Here is a 12,080-nt window from a genome sequence, read left to right as displayed (position 1 = left end):
ACTATCTTGTGGGCCTGATGCTGGTTGATTTTTTTTCAAGTTAGTGTCACGTAAGCTAAAAAGGGATAGAAAATTACTTATAAAATAAGTTCGAGGGTAATAGGACCTTAGTATTATATAAGTGTGTATCTGGGATTTCGTGCATAGGTTAAGGGGGTATTTGTGCATTTTTCCTTTATTTTAATTTTCAAAACTTTCTTCTGTATCAAATTTAGTTCACTACATACATGCGTGTCAAATTAGATATAATTTATTTTAGATACATCGTATCAAATGTGACTCACATGTATCTGAAATATACTAACTTTCTCACTCACATCTCTCTTTATGTATATGTATTTAAAAATCTTTTGAAAATATCTCTCTTATTTTAAATACATTTATCTAAGGGATAATTGTATAGAATGACAAACTAATAATGAAAAATAAATACAATATCTATCAATTGATTTATTTGTGTTTTATAGCAAACTGTTTGCAGGTCGCCTCTCTCCCTCATATTCTGGCTCGCCACTCTCCCTCTCTCGCTCGCTCCCTGTCGCTCGTCTCTCTCTCTCTTCATACAATAGAAATGTATAAATTGTATTTCTATTTGTATAAAGCGAGAGAAAATTGTATATACACATACAATTGCAAATCTCTCCGTCCTATACACTTATAATTATACAACACAAGTATTCTCTGCCCAAGTCTCTTTTGTCTTTCACTCTTTCTCGTTTTATACAAATTCAAATTGTATATAATTTCTCTCTTTCTCGTTTTATACAATTCGATTCAATTGTAGACAAATTCAAATTTTATATAGATATACAAACACATACAATTGGGTTGAGAGGCTAAGAACGATTTATACAATGAGAGGCTAACAACAATTTATACAAATGGTCTCTCAGCGAAATTATACAACTCTATAGAGGAGCCAATGAATCATACATATGTATAGCGAAATAGACATAGATTTCAGTTGTATGTGTATAACGAATTTTACATATATGTTTGCTATGGAGCACAATTATGCAAACTTTGTTATAGCATACAAATTTGAATTTTATTTTTGTCATATGTGAAAGTTGCCCTTTATGACTCTCTCGCTTGCCTATCTCCTTATGTATCTGTATTATATGCTACTTTTGATACATGTATCTAATTTGAAATATGAAAGATTGGTACATCTGCCCTTCAAAATGTCAATATTTTAACATTTAAGAGGACTCATTAGCAACTTTCACTGTATAGTAAAAATGTCAAAATTTTAGTTGTTATATATATTATTTATGTTTTTATTATTTGTTTTTATTTAAAGAATACAATTTTTATATAACAGATTAGAGTAATTTAGGTGAGAGAATTTTTCTAAAAAAGGAACAAATGCTTAAAAGTATCATATGTTATAATTTATCAAAATACAACAACTTTTATCTCTTTCTTCTTCTTTCACCATGTTTAAAAAACACGTCTTTCATCATTGTTCTAAAAAAATTCAATATCCAATTTTCTTAATCTTTTTTTTTCTAAACACTTTTATTTACCACGATATAAATTCAATTTTCACTAATTATTGTTATGAAAATTATGAAATTGAAGAAGTATCACATCTAATAAATTTTCAATATCCAATTTTCACTAATAACTGTTCTGAAAATCGTGAAATCAAAAAATTCAATATTCAATTTTCACTAATTGTTGTTATGAAACTTTATGAATACGTTATAGTTTCATCAATTAATTTTTTTTAATTTAGAAATTTGTACACATATAGTTTTTATCGTTTATTTGACATAGTTTTCTCATAATTAATTTATTTTATTTTTCAAAATTTTGTATTCATTCCAATATGTATACCATTTGTATTTGTATTCATTCTAATTTTCATGTTGATTTTGTATAATGATTGACATGTATCCTTTTATTAGTTTGTATTCATTCCAACATGTATGTCAAATAAATATATATATATATATATATATATTCAAGAAATATATTTGTATTCGTATATATTTTTTCAGTATTTATTTTTCTCTTCAAAATTTTGTTTTCTTTCCTAAGTCGTATTCATTCCAATATGTATATTATTTGTAATTGTATTCTATCTAGTTATTATATTGTATTTTGTATAATGATGTATAAAATATAAAAACAATATGATAAGTGAGAATGAAATATAAAATTAAAAAAGAATACGAGAATATTTGTTGCAATTATTCTTAAATAAAATATATAACTAGTTGACTTACCTTTGAGGTGAATATATTTAGGAACAAATAAGATTCATAAACTATGCAATATGAGATTTTGAATGAATACAAATACAGCGTACATAGTAGTTTCAATACGAATTGAGAAAGGATACAAATTTTCAAAGAAAAAACTATAAAAACAAAATAAACTAATAGAAACTATTCTTCTTATAAATAAAATACATAACTAGCTGACATACCTTGGAATGAATACAAATTAGGGACTAATACAAGATTTATAAATTATGCAACATGAGATTTTTAATAAATACAAATATTGATAGCAAGGCATAGCGATTTGAATACAAATTGAGATGAAATACGAAATTCTGAAAAAGAATTATAAATACAAAACAAACTAATAGAAAATTGTTCTTCCTCAACTTGGTCTTCAGCAAGTTTTCGAAATCTTCTACACCCATTTTTTTTTCTTTTAGTAATAGTGATACAAAAAGATGCAAACACTAACTCTTTGATCGTCTCTCTTCCGTTATTTTAGCAGTGGGTCCTACATTGTACGTTATTTCTTGAGTAATATATATATTAAAAGATGAAAAATCGTTAGAGAATTGTTGATTAAGTTGCATACCTCTTGTAATCCTCTTAGATTCGACCATTATAGAGTGATTGTTTTCAAATCCTAAACAAAAGTTGGTCGATTTAATACTCAACTACAAATAAAATTTTTGAAAAGCTTTTTTTAAAAAAAGTAAGTAAACAAACCTAAAAATTGGATGAAGATGTATACCTTAATCAAAGAGATTGTTGTGAATATCTTTATAAATATTTTCCAATTTCTGAAGAAAAAGAACGAAAAAAGAGAAGCGAGAGTTGAAAGATGAAGAAGAATTGAATAGTGAAATTAATGAGAGAGAAAATATTTTTTTTTTTAAAAAAACACGAGAGAGAATGAGTTGGAAAAGGTATAGTTAATGTGAGATAAAATAGAGTCTAAATTAGGATACACAATATTTTATAAAACATTGACATTTTGATATTTTTACTAAAATTTTAATAAAATATGATTATTTTTAATAATTATGTTAAGATTTTTGACTAGTTTGCTAATTCATCCTATAATTATTTCATATAATAGAAATATTTGTGTAATTATGTAATTTTTTTAAAAAAATGTTTCTAGGTAAAAATCACTTTAAAAAATGGGCCAAACAAGCATTTGGGCCTAATAGGGTTTCAATTTTGAGCACCTATATCTTCTTCTTCTTCCTCTTATTACTGAAACCCCTAACCCTAATTCGAAAATTGAAGCTTTCGCCGCTTTTTGGCTGCACTCCACCATTCATTGAATTATAAATTCAATCATTTCGCTAATCGAGTTTTATATTCGTTAAATATTGTTATTTGATTGCTTAATTTTTTCATTTTTGGAGAAATATGGCCGGTGATGACAAAAGTATTTGCACGAGCGTCAACAACATCCTTTTTTTTTGCGCAGTTGTTGTTGCTATGATAAATGTGCCAATATGCTAATCTGAGGCCAAATTGTTTCTTATCGAGTAAATTGTTATTCGAAGATTTATCGGAAATAGTCTGTATCGATCTTATGATAAAATCTACGCACACTATACATTCGTCAATTTCAGCTGTGATATTAGATTGAATACGTTGTTTATGGCTGTATTACTTTGTGTTGTTGAAATGTGAAATTTGTGATGTTGTGTTATATTGCTATTACATGAATAATATCAACTATTGAGTATGATGTATTAATTTTGAGATTAATTATGTTGAAATTTTATGCGTTATGTTTATTGTGTTTAGCTATGTCCCACCAAACCACAAATTTTTCGGTGATAATGACTTCTAGAGAAACAAAAGAAAAGTTGAGTAGATTTATTTGTAAAACTAAAGATTTAAGGGGTTAGTTTCGTTGGGAACAAGTTCCAGAATTAATTATTCTACAATAATTAATATTACTATGGTATAATGGTTTTTTAACTCGTCTTTTATCTTTTAAATGTGAATGGGTGTTTTTAATGACACAATATTATTACTTGATTCATATAATAATTTTGATCTAAATCATTACTTTATAGAATTCGACATGTTCCTAACATACTTGAAGGCTCACCTCCATTTCACCCACCCTACATTACTTTCTCCGTCCACAATTGTTTGTCAGGCAATTTTTTAGTTGAGCAAAATGAAATAATTATTAAGAATAGTATTAGAAAAAAATAACTAATTATTTCTTGTTCTTGATTGTTTAAATTGACAATTTATCTGAAATATCTATTTTTAGTATACCTGTTCAAATATTTGTGAATTGAGGAAGTAATACTATGTGCAACATAGTCATCAATTTTCTTATTTCAAAGACCATTTATCAGAGATACTTGAAATTGACGTGTGCATTAATTTTCATTTCGATATTTGACTCACGCGTTGTATAACTAAATTTACACTCTAGATCTTTCGATTTACTATTGCTTAACTAGAAGCCCTTAGGATCCTTTGATAGAGTATATAAGAATAATGCAAAATATAGTGTATTAGTGATGTTTGCGTTAAAAATAATTGTATTAGTTATGCTTACATAAATTGTAATAAATTTTTTTATGCGAAGCTTGATTTGATGTACTAAAAATACTATTCATTACATAATTCTTCTAGAAAAAATATTTGTTTACAAAAATACACGCCACAAATATAGTGGAAAGAATGTAAATTTTTTTTTTTTAAGGGCAACCGTGTCTTTAATAATGTTAATACATGCATTAAAACCCATTGCATTATTAATGCATAGAAATAAATAGTATTAGTAATACATTCTTCAACACAGAATAGAATGCATTGCTAATACAAGCATTAGTTATGCATATGTTAAAAACGTACTACTAATATATCAAACTAATGCAAGCATCATTTTCTCTAATAACGACCCCTTAAAAACTCTTGGGCGTGTCTTCAAAACATTCAATCGATCATCATCTCCACCTACGTTAATCAATATACTACGCTGCATGTAATTCAACCTTCACCAAGACAATCGCATCACGATGAAAAAGTATTCTAAATTACCTCTTATTAATTGAACCCAAATCTTTAACTTCATCATATCCTTAATTGTCATAATATGATCGATCTTTTTTCTTTTTTTACATTGACTATGTATATAATGTTAGATGGTGATACAATACTGACAGCAAATTGTTGAACCACAGAGTTGTATCTGGTGGATTTGCAGTTTGGTCTCTTAGTGCTCCACAGAGACCCACTTTGATATCCTATTAATTGGTTCTGTTCAGAAATAGACCCATTTTAATTTCTTGCACTTGTCAATAGACATATAAATAATTGAACTCAACTAGCTCTAATAGTAAGGGCATAAAACTACCCACTAAATTCATATAAGGAGATCACCAATCGATTCAAACTAGACGTTACTTAAACCCACTCTAAAGGAGAAGATGGCCAAAACATCTAGCCTGTTGGGCTGACATTGGTCTTTTATCTCTACGTGGAGTTTAGTGTCTCATTCAAAAATTCCTTGGTTATAAAAACTAGATGAGAAGATATAGTTCTCAACTATATGAGAAAGAACATAAAACTTCAGAAATTTAAGTACATCTCACACAGGAGATATATGTATTACAGTTCAACATTGTGCTAATAGAAATAGAAAAGTTGGATGAACATTGTGCTAATAGAAATAGAAAAGTTGGATGAACCAAACTGTAAAAACATCCTTGTCTATTTACAAAAAACCAAGAAACGGAAGGTCCGAGAGCATGAAGAACGGGTGATTAATCCTCAACAACAAACATACCTACTGCAATTTAACTGAGCGTTAGTTCAGTAACCAACGTAAATAGGGTTAGTGCAATCTCCCAATCCAAACACCTCAGTACTTCTTGCAGAACCTGCACGATTCAGTCTACCGATCATTACAGAAATGAGAGATTGTACATACATCAAATGATGTGAGAGATTGTACATACATCAAATGATGTTTTTTTTCGAGGAGAAGGTTACAGCAGAAGCACCTGTTTATCTCATCATTCGCAGGCGATTTTGGTGTCAAAGCTACTGAGGCAGATAGCAAATGCCTGAAATGCAGAGATAGGATACTGATAGTCCATGGTGAACAAATCCTCTCCCACTTTCCCAAATTGGAGAATAACATTCTCATTTTCCTGTCCAGCTCCATCCCCAAGAGAAGCAACTAGCTGAAAGTTTTTTACAGAAGCGACTGTCACCCGGCCATTGAAGTTAAGACACCAGCATTGGAGTTGTTCATGCCACCTAGGAGCTTTGTTCTTCAAAGTTAGAACTTCATCTTTTGGACTTGGTAAAGGCCCGGATGAGAAATTATCCACGCGAGTTGATTTTGATCTAAAAAAGTGGAGGGAGGGGAAGGAATCTACATTCACTGGAACAAATTCTGTTTGCGTAGGGGCTAAACCCCCAGGTTCAATAGAAGAAGCTGGAATTGCGTCCATGATACACAGCATCCTCCTGGGCCCCCTGACACCGAAAAAAAAAACAATTTATTTCAATTGGCAAGTAAAAGACAGGTGAACAACCACCCTTTCCTCAATCAGTAAGAAATGTAGCCATTATGTTTTCAACCTCTAAAAAGTGTAATATTCTTGTGACACCAAAAACTTATTAAATTAATCTTGACATTTACTTTTTGGTATGAGCTGACACTAACTTTAACGTTCCTTTAAGAAGAGCGAATTGGATTTTATGGACAACTGAAGAATGAACGATGCCAGCCAATTAGGCATGCATGCAGGAAGTATTTCATTTATTGGACATTCCTGTAGATAAAAGCACACAAAAGGAACTATCTCTTACCTAGCCCCCAGGACATTCAACTCATACGAGATGTGAGCTACAGGATAGTTGCCAGTGGGTATTCTTGGAGAGACTTGTTTCATCCCAACAAACCTAGTAGAGCGACATTTACTGACTTTAGCTCCTGCATTAGATGGTTGTGCATCATAGACAGTGAACTTGGTCCCCAAGAAGTTGGATCTGTTACAAAGTTCAGCAAGGAGAAAGCAGTCAGCAAGATGACTATAAAGTAACAAATAACGTACTAGGGCGACAAACCTCAGCTTCCCAATGTAGGTGCTGCTACCCCTGGAAGCAACTTCGGCATTTAAAGAAATGATGTAATCTGTGTATGTTGGCCTTTTACACTTCCGAGCAGCAAGAAGGAACTTACCGTCATCGTTAGCAACTGTAAAAGCCAAGTAGTGAAGGTAAGTGCAATATCATTTAGCATGAATCATACAAGCAAAGAAATCCTATATAGATGCAGGTATAGAAAAGGAAGCCTACGATGATCTGATTGTACCAAATGATGCACTGAAAAGGAGAAGGTACAAGAAGGGTGCTTAATACACCTAGAAAGAAAAAATGAAAATGAAAGAAATGCTTATTCACCTTCATTTAAATTAAGGAAAAGGTGATATGTCTGTGAGCTGCGGTTCCTTCTGATGAAACATTGAACAAGTTTGTCTCTTGGACCAGGCTGCAGGAAGAGAAGAAGAGATCATTCAGTGTGATTTGCAAGCAGATAAAGATTGTTCTAGTTTGCGTACTTTAACTGGGAAAAGGGAAATAGGTACACAGGAATGTAAACATTAGAGAACAATATGTAACAACATAATTAATCGTGTGCAGCAACTGGTTTTGTTCCATCAGCTCAAAGTGGTATGAGCAACAAATACACGTAAAATATAGCTTAGATGATAACTCTATAACAACTTGAAAAAGTACAACTGTTCAGTAGTAATTCCAACAGAGAGTTGCTAGCAGTCTTAGCAAAATATCATTCCAAAAGGTTTTTTGTAGGTTGACAGAATTTTTCAGTCCTTGGTATATATAAAGCATATACTGAGCATATTGTATTCATAAGCTATAATCATCTCTCTTCATGACTCTTGCAATAATTGTTCCGTCTGTTTGTTCATCTCCCTAGTACCCTACCCACTTTCGAGTGCATTGAATGCATATTCAGTCCAATAGTTATTATTTACCAAAGTTAAATGTTGTAGAACACGGGACCTTTCCAAATGCCGCTAAAGTTCCAGTTGGAGTTACTCTCGCACAAAATAAACAACAACCCTGCCTTAAGTAGAGAATGTCTGCAACACTACTTCAGCAGAATCTTCACTCAAGTGCATAAGAATGCAGTAGGTTGCAGGTCTATAGTTGTTTATGGTCATAAAACATGTCGCAAACATTTATCATGTGTGAAGCATACCATAATAATACCTTGAATGTGCTACAGAGTAATCTAATGGGAACATGAATATTAAACTTAATGAGAATGTAATAAAGGTCAAAGATCTCACATCTCTTGCTGTAAATAAGGATTTAATAGAACTACAAGCGTACAGACTACAGAGGTTTGCTATAAGGTTCAAAATAAGTTATCTCCCATCTCTTGCTGTGAATAAAGATCTGCAGGTGTACCAACTACTGAGAATTTATGAGGTTTGCTATATGGTTGAAACTAAGTTATGGTTGCTCGAAATAGCTATTTGCTTTGACATTTCAACTAGAGTACCCACCCCTTCTAAAAAGAAGAGTATAGTTTTGCTCTTTGTAACTTTCTTTGATGAGGTCTGAGGGAAGTATGATCGAGCTACGCCCCACTAAGGAGGTGCAAGAAGTTGATTATAGGAGGTACGAGGAGAGGTAGGCCAAAAAAGTATTGGGGAGAGGTGATTAGACTGAGCATGATACAACTTCAGGTTACCGAGGACATAACGTTAAATAGGATGATGCGGAAGACATATACTAGGGTAAAAGATTAGAAGTGGAGTGTTGTCTTGTCTTTTCGCGGGTTTAGGCTTGTTGGTATTTGTTGTTGTACTAGTCGTATTATTGTAGTTTTTGCTTTTGATATCTATTGTCATCGGTTATAGCTGTGTTTCAATTATCACATTATTTTGTTCTTGTAGGCTTTCCACCGCTTTCCTTGTTAGTTGTTATGTTTTTACATTGTTTTCTTCTTCTTTGTACTTGAATTTGTTACACTTGAGCCGAGAGTCTTATGGAAACAACCTCTACCCTTCCTAGACCCCTTTTTGTGGCATTTCAGTAAGTATGTTGTTGTTGTAACTTGTGTACTTGCATTAATTCAGAATGCTTTACAACAACAACATACTCAATGAAATTCCACTAAGTGGGGTCTGAGGAGAGTAGAGAGTACACACACCTTTCCACTACGTCATGGAGGTGGAGAGGCTATGTCCGACTACTCAAATATATCAAATCCATGTAAAAGAAGAAGAAACCAATGAAGAAAACATAATTGTTAATAAGAAAACAATGTAAAGTCAATAAGACAAATACAATAATAACCAAAAAAGAGTGATAATTGAAACAAAATAAACAACATTGACAAAAACTACCAGGGTACGACAAGTACCACAACAGACCATAGCAAGTCTAAACCTTCGCATGAAAAGACAACATTTAACCACGACTAACCTTCTACCCTACACATGACTTCTACTCCTCCTTATATAGAGTCACGTACTCGGTAATATGAAGATGCACCATATCCTATCTAATCATCTCTACCCTATACTTTTTCAACCTACCTATAATCTTCTACGTGCCCCCTACCACCAGCCTCCTGCACCTTCTCATTAGGGCGTCAATGTACCTCCTATGCACATGCCCAGAAACATCCCAGATAGAAATCATTAACATTTCTAGCTACAACTTTGATAATCACTTGGGAAGAAAAAGGAAATGAGAAAAAAAAGAGTAAAAAGGACCCGCGGGTAAATCAATGGACATCAACAAAGAAGAACATGGGAATGGAAGGGAGGAGCAAGGGTACTAGAGATTTGCTGCAAAACCCAAAGTACAACTATGTTTGGTATTTTTTTAAACTATCACTATACATACTATTTTAAAACTATCACTATAAATGGTAATTAGAGGGTTGACGTTTATTAGAACAACAAATGCTTATCTAACAGCAATAGTAGATATAACATCAACTATAAGGTTCATCCCCAACAAGAATGTAGAGGCATACATACACTGCAACACTAATAGTTTAATAAAAAACAAAAGATGAACCTGCTTCAAGGAGATTGGGAACGTCAATTTTCCGCTAACTTCAGGTGTTTTAACAATCTCTTTCATGATTTCCCTCCAACTCCTGCAAACACCAGCGCACGCCACAACATTTTTCCTTGGACGCCAATCAGAGTCCGACTCCTCAATCCTCATCAGCACATCTCTCAATAGCTCAGGCGGCATGTTGGCCCAACAACTTTGCCTCAACGCATCGATAGTCACGGTACAATCCTGAACCACCCTATGTGACCTGGAGCGAAATCCTTTCCGAGAAATGCTCCCAAACTCATCCTTCATGTCCTGAATCATACTCTTAAAGGACATGCTACCACCTAAACCTCAACAGATAATAAACTATACAACACCCAATGCAACCTAATTCACCTTTACAAGAACCAATTTTTTTATGGGAATTTTGTACCAAACCCAAAATCCTCCAGCACCTAGTACCCAGATCCTCTTTCTTGATAAACCCCAGAAACAAAGTCAGTTTTCTGTTGATAACCAGCCATCTGCAAAGCTAAAGATCCAATCTTTGACGATAAAAATCAAATCTTTGATTAAAAAAAGCTACAATCTTGAATAAAATAGAGAAACCCTAGCAGTCATAAACCGAACAACAAACAAGATAAGAGAAACCCACCAAAATGTCCTTCCAAATGATGAAATTAAACACGCCCAAGCAGCAATTCTACATCTACAGATCTACAAAACTCAATCTACACCATCAATTCAAGATTTGAGAAAAAGGACTGATCCATGATCAGCAGCTATACAGATCTAGAAACCTGTTATGAGATACATTGAATGTACATAGAAACATACAGCTGAAATGGGTCCTAGAGTTTCATGTCTGAACATCATTTGGGATTAGAGAACTTTGGCAGCAAGGCATGTATAGGAGTAGATAGAGAGAATTTAGGGGTTAGGGTTGGTAGGTTTTGATGAAAAAAAAAAAAAGAAGCAAATTTTTCTTTAGTATTTGGGCTTCATAGTGACAGCAAGTGTTGTTGGTATTATGTGCTGTGGCCTTTTGTCTCATATAGGCATAGAGTCCTCTTTGGGTGGGACACATATACTACTAGAAATGTCTACATCACTTTAGAAGATTCAAGTTATATATACTTACAGTATAAATCGATAGATATTGAGACGTAATAAATTAATAAATATTTAGATGTAATAGACAAGAAACAAAAAATATAGTAATTTTAGAAATACCTTTTAGGATTGATACATAAAGTATTTTATATTTATGTAGGATTCTCGAGAAGTATTTTAGGTTTTTTTTATATATATATATTTGTCGTTTAAGATCTTGATTTTATTAATAGAAAAATTCTCTATCAAAAAAATATATAATATCACGAGTTTTTTTTTAATTACATAAGTTTTATTTAGTACATATACGATATATATACTTGTATATTATTTTATATTTATACAAGATTCTGAAGAAGTACTTTAGGATTTTTAATGTATGCTTGTCGTTTAAGATCTTGATTTTATTAATAGAAAAATTCTCTACCAAGAAAATGTATAATATCATGAGTTTTTTTTTAATTACACAAGTATTTAGTATATATATACACATACACTTGTATATCAATGAATGTACTTGAATGTCATTTGTATAGTATTGTATATATAATTCTATACACTTGACGTATACTATTTCTTTTTCAAATATACTATGATGTTCATATAGTGAAATTCACCATACAAATAATTATTTTCATCTTCAATCATTATAATCATTATTGT

General features: G+C 32.0%; 1 protein-coding gene and 1 long non-coding RNA gene across 10 annotated transcripts; both read right to left on the bottom strand.

Annotated features, from left to right (window-relative positions):
* Window positions 1-2,389: 2,389 nt before the first annotated feature.
* LOC112942170 (uncharacterized) lies at window positions 2,390-3,146 on the bottom strand. Its single transcript, XR_003248197.2, has 3 exons — window positions 2,986-3,146; window positions 2,827-2,877; window positions 2,390-2,745 (listed from the first exon to the last, which is right to left on the bottom strand). It is a non-coding gene; the product is annotated as an uncharacterized lncRNA (long non-coding RNA).
* Window positions 3,147-5,791: 2,645 nt separating this feature from the next.
* LOC101259367 (tubby-like F-box protein 3) lies at window positions 5,792-11,409 on the bottom strand. 9 transcript variants are annotated; one of them, XR_011211799.1, is made up of 8 exons: window positions 11,142-11,334; window positions 10,960-11,021; window positions 10,317-10,836; window positions 7,656-7,743; window positions 7,320-7,449; window positions 7,062-7,241; window positions 6,200-6,725; window positions 5,792-6,121 (listed from the first exon to the last, which is right to left on the bottom strand). XR_011211799.1 is itself a non-coding variant. In XM_026033045.2 (8 exons), the coding sequence occupies exons 3-7, from the start codon at window positions 10,638-10,640 to the stop codon at window positions 6,257-6,259; spliced, it is 1,191 nt and encodes a 396-aa protein (XP_025888830.1). In that variant the 5' UTR covers window positions 10,641-10,836; window positions 10,960-11,021; window positions 11,142-11,364; the 3' UTR covers window positions 5,792-6,121; window positions 6,245-6,256. The 9 variants fall into 9 exon arrangements, 6 of the variants coding, with proteins under 6 accessions (XP_025888830.1, XP_025888831.1, XP_069145385.1 ...); XM_026033045.2 differs by having other exon boundaries at window positions 6,245-6,725; window positions 11,142-11,364; XM_026033046.2 differs by having other exon boundaries at window positions 6,245-6,725; window positions 10,317-10,849; window positions 11,142-11,328.
* Window positions 11,410-12,080: the final 671 nt, after the last annotated feature.

This window comes from Solanum lycopersicum, chromosome 9 (assembly GCF_036512215.1).
Source record: "Solanum lycopersicum chromosome 9, SLM_r2.1".
Classification (NCBI taxonomy): domain Eukaryota; kingdom Viridiplantae; phylum Streptophyta; class Magnoliopsida; order Solanales; family Solanaceae; genus Solanum; species Solanum lycopersicum.
The sequence above is the reverse complement of the archived record's forward strand: the minus strand, read 5'-3'. Positions and strand labels throughout refer to the sequence as shown.

Bases quoted from the DNA above. Each gene is read 5' to 3' on its own strand.
- LOC101259367 (XM_069289282.1), bottom strand. From the start codon at position 10,640: ATGTCCTTTAAGAGTATGATTCAGGACATGAAGGATGAGTTTGGGAGC. The intron at 7,450-7,655 runs GTGAATAAGCAT...TGGCTTTTACAG, and splicing joins TTTCCTTAATTTAAATGAAG to TTGCTAACGATGACGGTAAG. The intron at 6,726-7,061 runs GTAAGAGATAGT...TTTCGGTGTCAG, and splicing joins TTGAATGTCCTGGGGGCTAG to GGGGCCCAGGAGGATGCTGT.